Below are 13535 nucleotides of genomic sequence, written 5' to 3'. Positions count from 1 at the left end.
TCTGTCGTCTTTTTGTCTTTTAAGAAGATTGTTTTCGCGTATTTTTGTTAGTTTGTACGTTTATGTTGGGTCGGCCGCACAAAGTTAGACCAATTTAGTTTACAATAAATAAATTGCAACGAGTTGTGATCAAAGGATTGTTTCCAATGGATCCAAAAATAAGGACGTACAGCACCTGTAATATCTGATGATTAAAGACTTTGTTGTAACCATAATAAATTTGTGATTATTAGCTTTAATATTGCTTCATTGCAAGCTGTAGCCACATTATTAATAAAGTGCATATATTTATTGTTGTTTTTTAACATGTGTGTGTTTATCTGTGGTGTGGCAGTATTCCAGGTTCTGCTGTGTGTGCCTATGACATGGCGGAGGTGGCAAATACGTTCACTGGACGTTTCAAAGAGCAGAAATCACCAGACTCCACCTGGACGCCTTTTCCTGAAGAAAGAGTTCCCAAACCAAGGTGAGACGGTTCGGATCGCACACACACACACACACACACGCAATAAATGTATCCCCATATTCTTTACAGAGATCTGAATGTGTAGGAGGAAGGATTGATTCTCTATCATAGATCTGTTATTGACAGCCGTGATGACTAAGATTACATCCAGATGCAATGTTCTCTAAGATTCTCAGGTTTTTCACAGCTTCGCTTGTTGCTACTAAACAGTCTGTGCAGTAATTACTGAGTGGCTTCATCTCGACAGTTTCTCCACATTGTGAGTGTAAAACGCAGCAGTGGGATGTCCTGTCACTCAAATTTCCCTATTTTACCTATTTTTTCTTCTTATTTCTTCAAAAACACACATTTTGACAGCAAATTTAAAAAAAAAAATTATAGAATGCACAAAACAACAACGAATATACACAAAAATTCAAAAAGACAACATAAATGCACAAAATGACTCCAAAAACACATTGTGACAGAAAAATTACACAAAATGATGGAATGCACAAAACAAAAAATGTTTTAACAACGCACTATGACAGCTAAAATATACAAATTTACTCAAAAACACGCTTTAGGACAGTAAAAATACACAAAATGACAACATAAACACACAAAATGACTACAAAAATACACAAAATGATAGAATGCACAAAACAACAAAAATCATTTTAATACAACAAGTCAACAAAAATACATAAAATTACTCCAAAAACACACATTAGGACAGCTAACATGCAGAAAATGACAACAGAAATGAATAAAAACACAATATGAATATTGCTCCACTGTATCTATTCTTTTTTACTGATTGTGTATCCAGTGTCTCATTGCATCACACACACACACACACACACACACACATTGCATGCATTCATCATTACCTCACTCCACACGTGGCTGCATCGCTATCAACCAATGAGGCGTGAGATCATTTTACAGATGACTGGTTAATTCCACAAATGCATAAACCTGATCAATCCTTTTATCTATTGCTCGCTAATTAATCATCTAAAAGCTTCACTCTTATCATTCAGGACAAAAGGAAGAGATTTATTGTATAACAAAGATGCGCGCTGTGATAATTGTTGGTACCGTGTGTGTGTGTGTGTGTGTGTGTGTTTCCCATATGGCTGAGGAGGCGGTGCACCTACAGTGAGCCTGTGTTCTGTACTCCGTGTATCGACTGAGTACATGCGTGAGCGTGCGTTTACTCACTTAGCTCCATTAGCATGTAATTGCTTGTTTATGTTGAGCGAGGTCAGACGGCGCCAACATCAAATCTGTTGTTTTTCCCGTAATTAATTGATGTGATTGAATTCGTCTCAAGCCTTCAGTGAGCTCAGACTTTTTTATCTGTTCATAAACAGACGGTGAGTTGTAACAAAGCCACAGAGGTCCAACAGCAGACTGCTCATCCATGTGCTGGATCCTCATTCTGAATCATTCGCACGTTTGTCTTATTTCACAAATACTGTATCAGTTTTATTTGTCTTTGGTTGCTTTTAGGTGATGCACACACAAATGTTTTTACATCAGACATGGGCAACTGGCGGCCTTCAGGATAACTTTGTATGGACCCCAATGGAAATTTAAAAATGACTTCAATTACCAAAATGAGAGGGAAAAAATTAAAAATGTAAAAAAAAAAATACAAAAAATGACTCCAAAAACACACATTATGACAGCAAAAATACATAAAATGACAATATAAATTGTCAAAATGTATCCAAAAGCACACATTTTAACAGCAAACATGCAGGAAATGATAGAATGCACTAAACAATAACAAAAAATACAAAAAATGACTCCAAAAACACACATTATGGCATCAAAAATAGACAAAATAGCAACATAAATACACATAATGACTCCAAAAATACACATTATGACAGCAAACATGCAGGAAATGATAGAATGCACTAAACAATAACAAAAAAAACAAAAAATGACTCCAAAAATACACATTATGACAGCAAACATGCACAAAACAGCAGTAAAAATACACAAAATATCAACATAAATACACATAATGACTCCAAAAATACACATTATGACAGCAAACATGCACAAAACAGCAGTAAAAATGGACAAAATATCAACATAAATACACAAAATTACTCCAAAAACACACGATAGCAAAATACGCAAAATGAAAACTAAAATACACATGATTCTCCAAAAAAACACATTATGACAGAAAAATTATGCAAAAATACAACAAAAATACACAAAATTACTCCAAAAACACACACTTTAACAGCAAAATACACAAATAATGATAGAATACACAAAATACAACAAAAATACACAAAAGTGTTTCATAAACACAAATCAACAGCAAAAATTTAATTATAGAATGTACTAAACGACAACAAAAAATATTTTAGAAAATCCACACTATGACTCCAAAAACACACATTATGACATCAAAAATCCACAAAATGAAAGAATTCACAAAACAACAAAACATATTAAAATAAAAAATAAAAATATGACAACAAAAATGCACAAAACTTCACAGACATTACAAACACAAAAATAAACAATTTATTTTGTATCCGCACCATTTGACCCATAAAGATCAGAGCTGATAATTATTCCGCCGTCTTGTATAAACGCAGGTCTTGATTAGAAAACTTTCTTCCTTAGTTTATTCTAGTTTTTACTCTAAAAGAAGTTTTCTTCACAGTTATTGATATTTCTCTTGATCAGAGACCTACAGTACGTCCTGTTGACTCAGTGTACACTGAGGTCCATCTTTGCTGTCTTATATTCCTCAGGCATGGTGTGTATTATGTGCCGTGGCAGCTTATCAAAGACCCCGTTTGCTATAAAGGGGTTTTACAGGGTCTCAGAGGTGAGACGCCTGCAAACAGGATATGCTATCAAAAGCACTTTTACTTTTACAAGCAGCTCCCAATGCCCAGTAAAAAGATCAGATAGAATGGATGTCTCCATGTATTCATCAGATCCCAGCAAAATTAGGACAAATTTTTTTCTTTCGTGCTAAGCTAAGCCACAACGGTGTATTTCACTTTTCATTTCAGAAAAGTTCAACTTTTAATTTGAAAATGTCATTTTCTCCTACAGCAGCAGTTTTTTATTTTTGATGTAAACATATTTCTCTCATCATGGCTCTTCCTCATTACCTCTATTTTATTTCCAGGCCAGGCAACTGTGCGGGCTCTCCGTCCATGGAGAGGTACAAGCTATCCAATGAGTTTCCAGATGACACACTCAACTTCATCAAAATGCATCCGCTGATGGACGAGGCTGTGCCCTCCATCGCTAACAGGCCCTGGTTTCTCAAGACGATGGTTCGGTAAGTATTACGCTCTCCAAAAAAAAAAAAAAGTCCCAACATCAGAAGACTGTGACCCTCTTACGCCAGGGACAATAATTACATGAAGTGCTCTGCAGAGCCAGGCTCATTAAAAGACAGAAGTGCACTATCACAACCCTCTGCCGCTGACCCATTTTCATGAAACGCCAGCCAACCACATCGTAGCGCTGCCCCCTGAGCAACCATCAGTGCAGATACAAGTAGAGCGAACAATTAAAATATAAAGTATTCACTTTAAATGTAAATATCCCTTAAATAGCTAGAAATAATTTAAATATAATGCCTTAATGTGTAAGGATAATCCCCTTAGACGGGAAGCTTCTTTAATATGACAACAAAAATGTTTAAAAATACACAAAATTACTCCAAAAACACATGTAATGACAGCAAAAATACACAAAATGACAACAAAATTACTTCAAAAACACACACTCTGAGTGCGAAAATATACAAATTAATAAAATTTCAGAAAACGAGAACAAAAAGGATTAAAAATACGCAAAATTAGATTAAAAATACACAAAATTACTCCAAAACAGGAATTATGATTGCAAAAAAAAAAAATGATAGAATGCACAGTTAGTTTGAAATAATTTAAATATAATGCCTTAATGTGTAAGGGTAATCCACTTAGACAGGAAGCTTCTTTAATATGACAACAAAAATGTTTAAAAATACACAAAATATAACAACACAAATACAAAATTATCACAAAAATACTCCAAAAACACACACTATGAGTGTGAAAATACACAAAATTAGAATGCAGAAAACAAAAACAATAAGTAAAACACAAAATGACATAAAAAATACACAAAATTACTCCAAAAACATATATTATGACAGCAAAAATACAAAAAATGACAACAAAATTACTCCAAAAACACACATTATCAGTGCGAAAATACACAAAAGTGATAGAATGCCGAACACGAGAACAAAAATGTTTAGAAAAATACAATACAACCACAGAAATTTACAAAATTACTTTAAAAACACACATTATGAGCAAAAATACACAAAATATTAGGATGCAGAAAATGAGAACAAAAATGATTCAAAAAACACAAAATTACTCCAAAAACAAGAATTATGATTGTAAAAATGCACAAAATGATAGAATGCAGTTAGTTTGAAATCTAACAATGCCTAAATCTTTAAGGATAATCCACTTAGACGCTTGTAGAGCAGAGACAAACAGAACAAACGCAGATTCCTCAGCCAGTGTTAAATATAAATATGGCATCTCTCTACAATCTCTGGAACTTTGTGTGGATCTGGTTTTCAGTCAAACGGAAAAATCCCAGTTTCAAATGAGAGTTGGTTTGGAAGTTTAAGGTTGAACCATTTGCCAAACCTTTGGAAACGCTGAGTCACTTTATGCTATAAGATTAGGGGTCGGCCATACAAAGGAACAACTCGTTGTTTGTATCTTAAACACAAACTGTTACTAGTTTAGTGTGGTCTGACCTCCGTAATCTAACTGAATCTGTTATAACGACCAACGGTAACAGGGTTTGACGTATTTACAAAACTATACAGTTTTTCCTGCTTTTTTTTTTTTTTTTTTTAAACAATCCCACAAAACGGCCCTAAATTACACAAGCATTGGCCACTAAGTTATGGAATTATTAAGAGAGGAGACAGTACTGATTATATTCGTTATTTATTGCTTGGATATTGTTGGTGCATCAGTTGGAAGTGTAAAGCTAATGTTGATATTGCTCTTTTTCCACCCAATTGAGATCAAACTACTCTGTTTTTGGTTTGACACCCCAGCAATAAACCTTAAAGTGCGTTCACACCGAACGCGACTTCAGCGACTACAGTCTCAGACAATTCTTCTCCGGCCGTAGGTTTGTTTACATCACTTACCATAGACAGCACCACTTATACTTACGGCTCAAATGATCAACTTACACAGTTCACTCAAAATGTACTTTGATGTTACAGCCTTCTCACTGTAGCAGGAGGAAGGGCTTCAGCCTCCGACTCTACAGGCAGTGACGGCTGGGGGAGTTGTAGCTTAAAGTTGCTTGAAAAGTTCATATTTTTCAACTTTGAGCAACTTTCATCAAGTCGCTGGAATCGTGCGAGTCGTGTCGCTTGAAGGAAGGTCGCTTCACCTCGCATCATTTCCATTGATTTTGAATGTAATCTAGTCGCCAGAGTCGCGTCTGACTGCACCTTTAAGAAGGAAGGTTGATCCAGAATTGGGCACCGCCATTTTAATGAACTAATGTAGATGGTGGATGATATGCATTCTTGACTCATTTTGTCTCTTTTTGAACATCTAATATTTTCTACAGAAGGCAACATAATTGATTTTTACATACAGTTTTTTCTAATTGTCACTTTTTTGTGTTGTTTAATAAATGCATCTAAATTTCATCACTATCTGATTCTTTTGAAATTTAGCTCACTTGTTTTTTAAGATGAAAACGCAGTAATCAAATGACAGATTGACATTTTTACTTCATACCTCTTTTCTAGGTATCGTCTGACTCGCATCGCTGTCGACAGTGAGGCGGGTCCTCATAAGAACCACACGGTTGTGTTCCTTGGATCTGAGAAAGGAATCATTCTAAAGTTCTTAGCCAAGATGAACACGGGTTTCCTCAACGACAGCCTGTTTCTAGAGGAACTGAACGTCTACAATCCTGATCGGTACGCGACTCTCTCTCTCTCTTTGTGCTTATTGACTCGGCCAACCCACAGAACACTCTCCATCACCACCAGTGAGTTCTATATGATCAAACCAGCCAACCAACCACATGGCTGCTCTATCATTGAAAGGAGTTTCTATCAGGTTACACTCTGCCCAACCACAGCTACTAAATTAAAGACCTGGACCCTGCGGTTCTCAACCACAGCCCTTCTACTCCAAATGTTGGCTTATTAAAGGAGGCACAGTCAAATGGAGGGCTGTGTGTCTTCAGGGCCAGCTGGGGAACTCTAGCTAATACAATCGATGTGGACATTTGTGTGTGTCTGTGTGTTTTGATACGTTTTTTTGTTTTTTTTGACAAGCGAGTGGAGGCAGACATGGTAGCAAATGGTCAAAAATGGTCCAAAAGTAGCAAAAACGTAGCAAGAAAAGAGTGAAAAGTGACTTAAATGGGACAAAAGAGTGGCCAGAAAATGGGCAAATAAAGAGGAACCATGTGGTATGTAATGGCAAAGGATAGCAAACAATAGTGAAATCACTTCTTAAAATATACTTTTATTAGTGAGCCTTCCCTGATATTAAGTACCTCCTGAGTTGTTTTTCTGTTTCTTATACTGTTATAATCACTGGCCAAGACTTTATATATTTTATTTTCTAATGTATAGGTGCCTTTGGAAAACACTTTGAAAAGCACTTTGTAACATGTTTTGAAAAGTGCTCTATAAATAAAGTGTATTATATTGATAGTGGAGCCCAGAGTTCACAGCAAACATGGTGACGCTGCTTTTAGTTCAGTCAGGATTATTTTAGTCAAATTGTTTTATTTAGCATGCAGTTTGGATTTGGTGATAAGGTTCTGTTGTAGGCTCTCGCTGCCCTTCCAGCAGCTCCTTGGAAAGCCTGTAGTGAAGGGAGCCACCCCCCGCTCTCCCATGGGCTACATGGAGAGGCATAAGCAGAGAGAGCGGTCAGCAGGACCCCCTGGAACAGACGCACAGATGTTAGATGGTAACGGGAGACACTGTTTAATTAGACAGAAGAGGAGGAGCTGGGGTCCAGAAGTAGGCGTGTTGCAGTGGTTTAAATACAGCGCTGAGACTAACTCTGCGAAGCATGGAACATGATCAGCTGGATGAATACCTGAATTAGGGGATGGATGCTGCTGTTGTTAACAGCTACTGTCAGCTGATGGGGCTGGGCTCGCCTGAACTAACGCAATGATCAATTTGTTATGCTGTAAAAAAGTGGAACAAACCGCCAGCAGAGCTGAAGTCAGCGTCCAATGGGAACATTTTTAAATCCAAGTTGTAAAAAATTCACTAAACAAATACATTTCCGTTGCCTTTTGGCCATTGTTGTGTATTTGAACTTTACCAAAACAAAGCCATGGATGAGCAAATGGCAGCAGATTGAGAGGAAGGAGAGAAACGGGACAGATGACATGTTCTAATCAAGTGCGTGAGAGTCCATCATGTCAGACTAATAAGACAGAGGAGAGTTGGGATTGGACAGCAGGGCTTTCAAGGTCACCGCTGTTTGTCACCCAACACGCTGTCACCCTGTGATGTAGCGTATGTCGAGGTTGAAGAGCGCTCTATCTTCTTTTTCTGTCTCCTTCACTCCTCTCCTCCTCCGAGTCTCTCTGGCTGCGTCCAATGGTTCGTCGGCCGCTGGCCATTTGGCTCTGGTTGTTTACAGTCAATCTCTTGCCTGCTTGGTTGGCACGTACACAGTGGTACACAGCGCAGACCCTGATTGTCGTGCATTAACCAGTGTACATGGAATCTAATCCCTAATTGAGATGGTTAATGCTGGGGAAATGGAGATTAAATCCTGGGAGGTGGATAGCGGGATGAAGAGATGGACGGAGGGAGAAAAGGGACAGACATGCTCGACACACCCCAAGAGGATTAAAATGAGCTCCTGTGGTGGCCGCAGAGACAAAGAGGACTAGTAGGGATGGAGGAATGTAGTGTGTGGAGCAAAGGGCGAAGGCTTTTAACTTTGTGTGTTAGTGGATTTCACCGTTAAGTGTAGCATTATTGCTGACTGCTCACTGTGTCCATCTGTCTGTTTATCTGTTGTGTGTTGCAAGCCTTCCTTTAACCTTCTTAATCTTCTAATGTTCTCCTGACCTCCTGTTCCTATGGTCAGTGTTTTCCTCCAAGCATGGGCGTCGGACTGGGGTGGGGGTAAAGGATAGTCTGAACTGTGGATGTGATAACGTGCGGGAGATAGACAGCAGCAGGAAACCATGTCTGGATATGGAGTCATTAGCTTATTGTGAAGAAAATGGAAAGCCTTTATTATAATGCAAGAATACTAGTTATATAGAATATAGTTTCCGGGTGAGAACTTACAGTAGGAGACGGACAAGATGGTTTGTACCCAGGGCCCAAAATGTGGTGCTACGCCCCTGCCTCCAAGCCTCATTTGTCTCTTCTCAATTTAAAATGTTATCGTGTTTTACAAAATACTCAAAAAACCCATACTAATATCATCTCGCCCTCCCTGCGCAGGTGCAGCATAGACGGTGTGGAAGACAAGCGCATCATCGGGATGCAGATTGACAGTAAGAGTCACTCGCTGTGGGTCGCTTTCACATCCTGCGTCGTCAAAGTGCCGTTATCTCGCTGTGAGCGCCACGGGAGGTGTAAGAAGTAAGTCAAATTAGTTTCCTGATTTATTTTCATCCCCTTACAGAGACAATAACACAGATCCGTGTGACAATGGCTGTGATGTCTTTCAGGTCGTGTATCGCGTCTCGAGACCCCTACTGTGGTTGGGTGTCGGAAGGGGCCTGCAAACAAGTGGTTAGCAACACAAAGTGAGTGAACACGTGTTCCTTTAAGACTTTCTGGTGTTCAGCTGACTTAAATCACACATGCCAACCTCAAATCTGTCCCTTTAGAACACGTGTCAAACTTAAGGCCTGGAGGCCAAATCTGGCCCTTTAAATCATCCAATTGGGCCCACAGGAGAAAGTAAAAATGACAGAGAAAACATGAATTATTGTGTAATTTCCCAAATAATCCAGTTGTAGATGGACAAATTCAGCAATTTAATGAAACTCCACTATATTTTTAGGGGCTTGCATTTTTCTTTTGTTTATAGCTTATATAGTTTATTTAAATTGTAATTTTTCCACAAATCTTGCAATTTCTCAAAAAACAATGCCACAGAATTCCTCTAAATTACACAAAAAATGGTGACAAAATTAAGAATTTTTGAAGTGAATTGACCTGATATTGAACACTATGTTAAAAAATATTATCTCTCTCTTACCCCCCTTTTTGCAGCCCATTTGAGTATTTAGCCCCTGAGCTAAAATTAGTTTGACACCCCTGCTTTATAGCATCCCATTCGGCCCGGAGGAAAAAATTTAAATGAGAGCGAAAACATCAGTCATTGTGTGAATTACCAACTAATTCAGTTTAGATATGTCAGCCCCTCCAAATACACATGGACACAAATTATCCATGCTTATATGACATTAGGTCAGTCATTTTTTATCTCAAATTGTTAAAAAGCACACAATTTTTCCCTAATACGGCCATTGTCCTCAAAATATTCTACAAAATGTCCCCAAATTGAATAAAAATTGATCAAGAAGTTAAAGAGAATTTAAATATGTTATTGCTTGGGTGTTACGTTATATGTCATTTATACCTGGAAGTGCAAACTAGGGCACAAGAATGTTGAAATTGCTCCTTTCCACTTAAAATCTTTGGCCCACTTGAGATCAAACTGCTCGGTATTTGGCGCAGTTTGACATCTCTGCTTTAGACCATCCAAATTCAATAAATTAGCAGAATATTTGCAGTGGATCACAGGTTTCTTGTGCTTATATCTTATGATTACAGTCATTTTTAATCAGGAATTATTATCAGAACTCTCAGTATTTCCAAAATTCTGCAGTTTTCTTCAAATTATTCTGTAAAGTTTTGCCTAATTCAATGAAAATTCAAGTGAAGTTACTGCAGGGACCAATATCTGTCACCTATTGCTTGGATAACGTCAGTGCATGACATGTTTGCATATAATTTATGTGTGAAAGTGCAAACTAGAGCACATCCATCCATTTTCAGACCATTGTTCCTGTTTTTCAGGGTCGCGGGGGTCTGCTGGTGCCTAAACCAGAGCACAATGTTGAAATTTCTCCTTTTCCCACCGAAAATCAGCAGCAGACTTGAGATCAAACTGATCCATATTTGGCTCCTGAACTAAACAGAGTTTGACATTAAAGCATAGTTTTCTTTTTCACTGTGTTGGATGTTTCCTAAAAAAGACAAAGCCCAACTTTCGCCCAAACGTTACTTAATTTTTTTGCACACCTACTTATCTGTCACGCTTACACTAAACAGTTCTATCTTTGATCTTTCACGGTGTTTAAGCGCACTCCCCAGCAGTTCAATCAACCATTGGATGTACGAATGGAAGGAAAGTGCTGTTTGGTTTGGTACGCAATACAAGGGAAAGCTTGACGTTAGCTGAACTATAATTTGTGGCTGGAGTTATGACACAGAAGGAGAAAATGTTTTCAGTACAAACAGCATATGGAATTTTGTGGTGGCAAAAAAAAAAAAAAGTATTTCACAGATGAAGTCATAATAAAAGGAACCGTTCTGCTTTGGATGTTTGAGGAAGAATGAGTTTGATCCTTTCTTTAGCGAAATGATGGGGTTGGCAGTCCAACAGTCCTCACTACCACATGTACACACACACACGTATGCTTTTATTCCACAAAGTCAAAGCAGTGGACTTTTTCTGATTGAGATTTCACTGGGGAGCAGAAGCCGACGTGGAGGCATTAGGAGGTCAGGTGACCTCACTTCCTCACTGATGGCAGAGGCTGGACCTACTGGCTGCTGCTATTACTCTAAAGAATTGTTATGCTGGACATGAGCATGGATCAAAACAGGAATGAACTGTAAAAGTCTTCCCAGTCCTTCACACAAGCTGTGTTTGTTTTTACAGGTTTTAGCAAAATAAAAGCAATATTTATAAGATTTCGGCAAAGTATAAGTGTGCTTAGAATACGTTTCCATTAAAGGTTGTTTGCAGCCTCGTAACTTTCGTGAAATTTATTACCGCTGCAGAAAGATGGACGCTCCAACCCTCCTTATAACACTCTGCATTCCTTTGTTGTTGGCTGTCTAATATGGGCCGTGTTGTAAATGTCATACTAACGTACGACTCATACTGAGTCTGATGTCAAAATTAGCATGTAGTGCATTCACATTAGATCGTATGAAAAGATTGCGTATGCATACTATATGAGGACAGGTTTTAAGGTTGCACGATGGGCACACTAGTCTACTCAACCTCCCCATGATGCATTGTGAGCGGAATATAAAATCGTCCTGGCACCAGCGTCAAGCTAAAAATCAAACATACCCTTTATAAAACAAAAGCATCTCTTCTTGTTTTTCATTAATTTTTCAACGCTTTTGTAAATTGGGCTCTTATTTTGAAGTTAACCAGAAGTTTTGTCAGCAGAAGAATAGCGGGTCTCAGAAAATCTCCAAAATGTGGTAATGAAATATGTATACGTGATTTTTATGGATGAAATGATCACACAGAACTTTCAAAGGTGGAAAATCAACAGCGATATTTAGCCTCAGTGTGATTCAGGTTTTTGACGTAGATTCCAAATGCATCATGGGAAACTTGGAATTATACCTCAGAGGGAACGGTCACCATCCTATTCATACTTATAGTAGATAGGAGACAGTATATACTCGTTGAGTTTGTAATGCATAGTACAGTGTGACATTTCCAACACAGTCATGGTCTTCTCTTCTGTCCACACGTACCGTGCCACGTTTTCTCGGAGAGAAGTGGTCATGGGACCAGGTACATCACGTCCTGTGGCGTGTAATTGCGGAAAAAGTGTTTAATTGCACTTTTGCGATACATTTCAACATCGAAATGTCTAAAAAACCTCCTTATGACAGTGTTAAAATGTTTTTTGTTTTTTGGTAATTCAGGTATTTTCATTACCAGTGTTTATTGTGATATTTAGATTTGGTGCATTTCCAAGGGGAATGGAAATGCAGCTCGTCTGGTCTGGTTCTAATAAAAAGTATACCAGTCCATGTGAACTCATACCGCTTTCACCTAAAAACAGCTCGTACTCCTCAGTACTCCACCTGATTCAGGTTTTTATTCACACACATGATCCTAAATACATGACCTTTGATAATGCGTGAATAAACTGTGAATGGAAACACCTCAATTTAACTCAAATATCACTAAAAAGTTTTTGCGCTTTCATGAGAAGGTGTCAATGTTGAAATGTATTGCAAAAGTGTTGTGGAAACACTTTCCCCGCAATTACATGTCACAGGACGTGACGTACCTGGTCACATGACCATTCTCACTCCGAGAAAACATGGCGCGGTACGTGTGGACAGAATAGGAGACCAAGACATTTACTGAAAACAACAAAGGAATGTGGAGTGTTATAGAGCATCCTTCTTTAAGTCTCGATGAGAGGCTCCAGCCCAAAACAATCTTCACTTCACATACTGTGTCAAAATTTCAGAAATATCGCTTTTATTTTGCGAAAAACGCTAATGGAAACACAGCTATTGTTAGTCAGCAGTATCTGTTGAAATGAGCCACAGGCGGTTAGTGTGACTTCTCTTTTCATTCTAAGCCATGAATCACAATGAATTGGTGATATTGAAGGAACGCGGCTGACTTTGCTCTGACTGTACATAATGGAAACCCCCACAGACACAATCATATGAATAATTAAAGCTTTTACGCCTGACCTGAATTTTAGCTGCTCGCTCCCCTCGGTGCCGCCACGCCTCACATAATAATCACATCTGATGCAAGGCGATATGAAGTGGGATCCACGCCACCTTCAGTTATGTACATTACAGTTTGAATCAGATTTAAATATGCACGATGTGGTTGCAGTGGGATCTTCACCCCGAGGTGAACTGTCTCTACTGTCACATTCCAATAATCTTCCATTGATGCAACGCTGCTGGTACTTAAACACTTTAGCTACACACTGTAGCTGATGTGTAGCCACTGAATGTAAATATAATCAG

At 38.3% G+C, this 13535-nt stretch overlaps 1 protein-coding gene across 2 annotated transcripts in view; it reads left to right on the top strand.

The window, feature by feature from the left end:
* Window positions 1-13535, top strand: part of sema6a (sema domain, transmembrane domain (TM), and cytoplasmic domain, (semaphorin) 6A) — a 177111-nt gene that overhangs the window by 129548 nt on the left and 34028 nt on the right. For both annotated transcript variants that reach the window (XM_028456788.1, XM_028456789.1), the window contains exons 11-15: window positions 335-466; window positions 3624-3779; window positions 6294-6467; window positions 8988-9128; window positions 9218-9295. In XM_028456788.1, coding sequence (XP_028312589.1) covers window positions 335-466; window positions 3624-3779; window positions 6294-6467; window positions 8988-9128; window positions 9218-9295 — 681 coding nt within the window. The remainder of the gene's footprint in view (window positions 1-334; window positions 467-3623; window positions 3780-6293; window positions 6468-8987; window positions 9129-9217; window positions 9296-13535) is intronic.

The sequence above is a fragment of the Gouania willdenowi genome, chromosome 9 (assembly GCF_900634775.1).
Source record: "Gouania willdenowi chromosome 9, fGouWil2.1, whole genome shotgun sequence".
In the NCBI taxonomy this organism is placed as follows: Eukaryota; Metazoa; Chordata; class Actinopteri; order Blenniiformes; family Gobiesocidae; genus Gouania; species Gouania willdenowi.
Note: the sequence above shows the minus strand (reverse complement) of the source record. Positions and strands in the feature narration are given on the sequence as shown.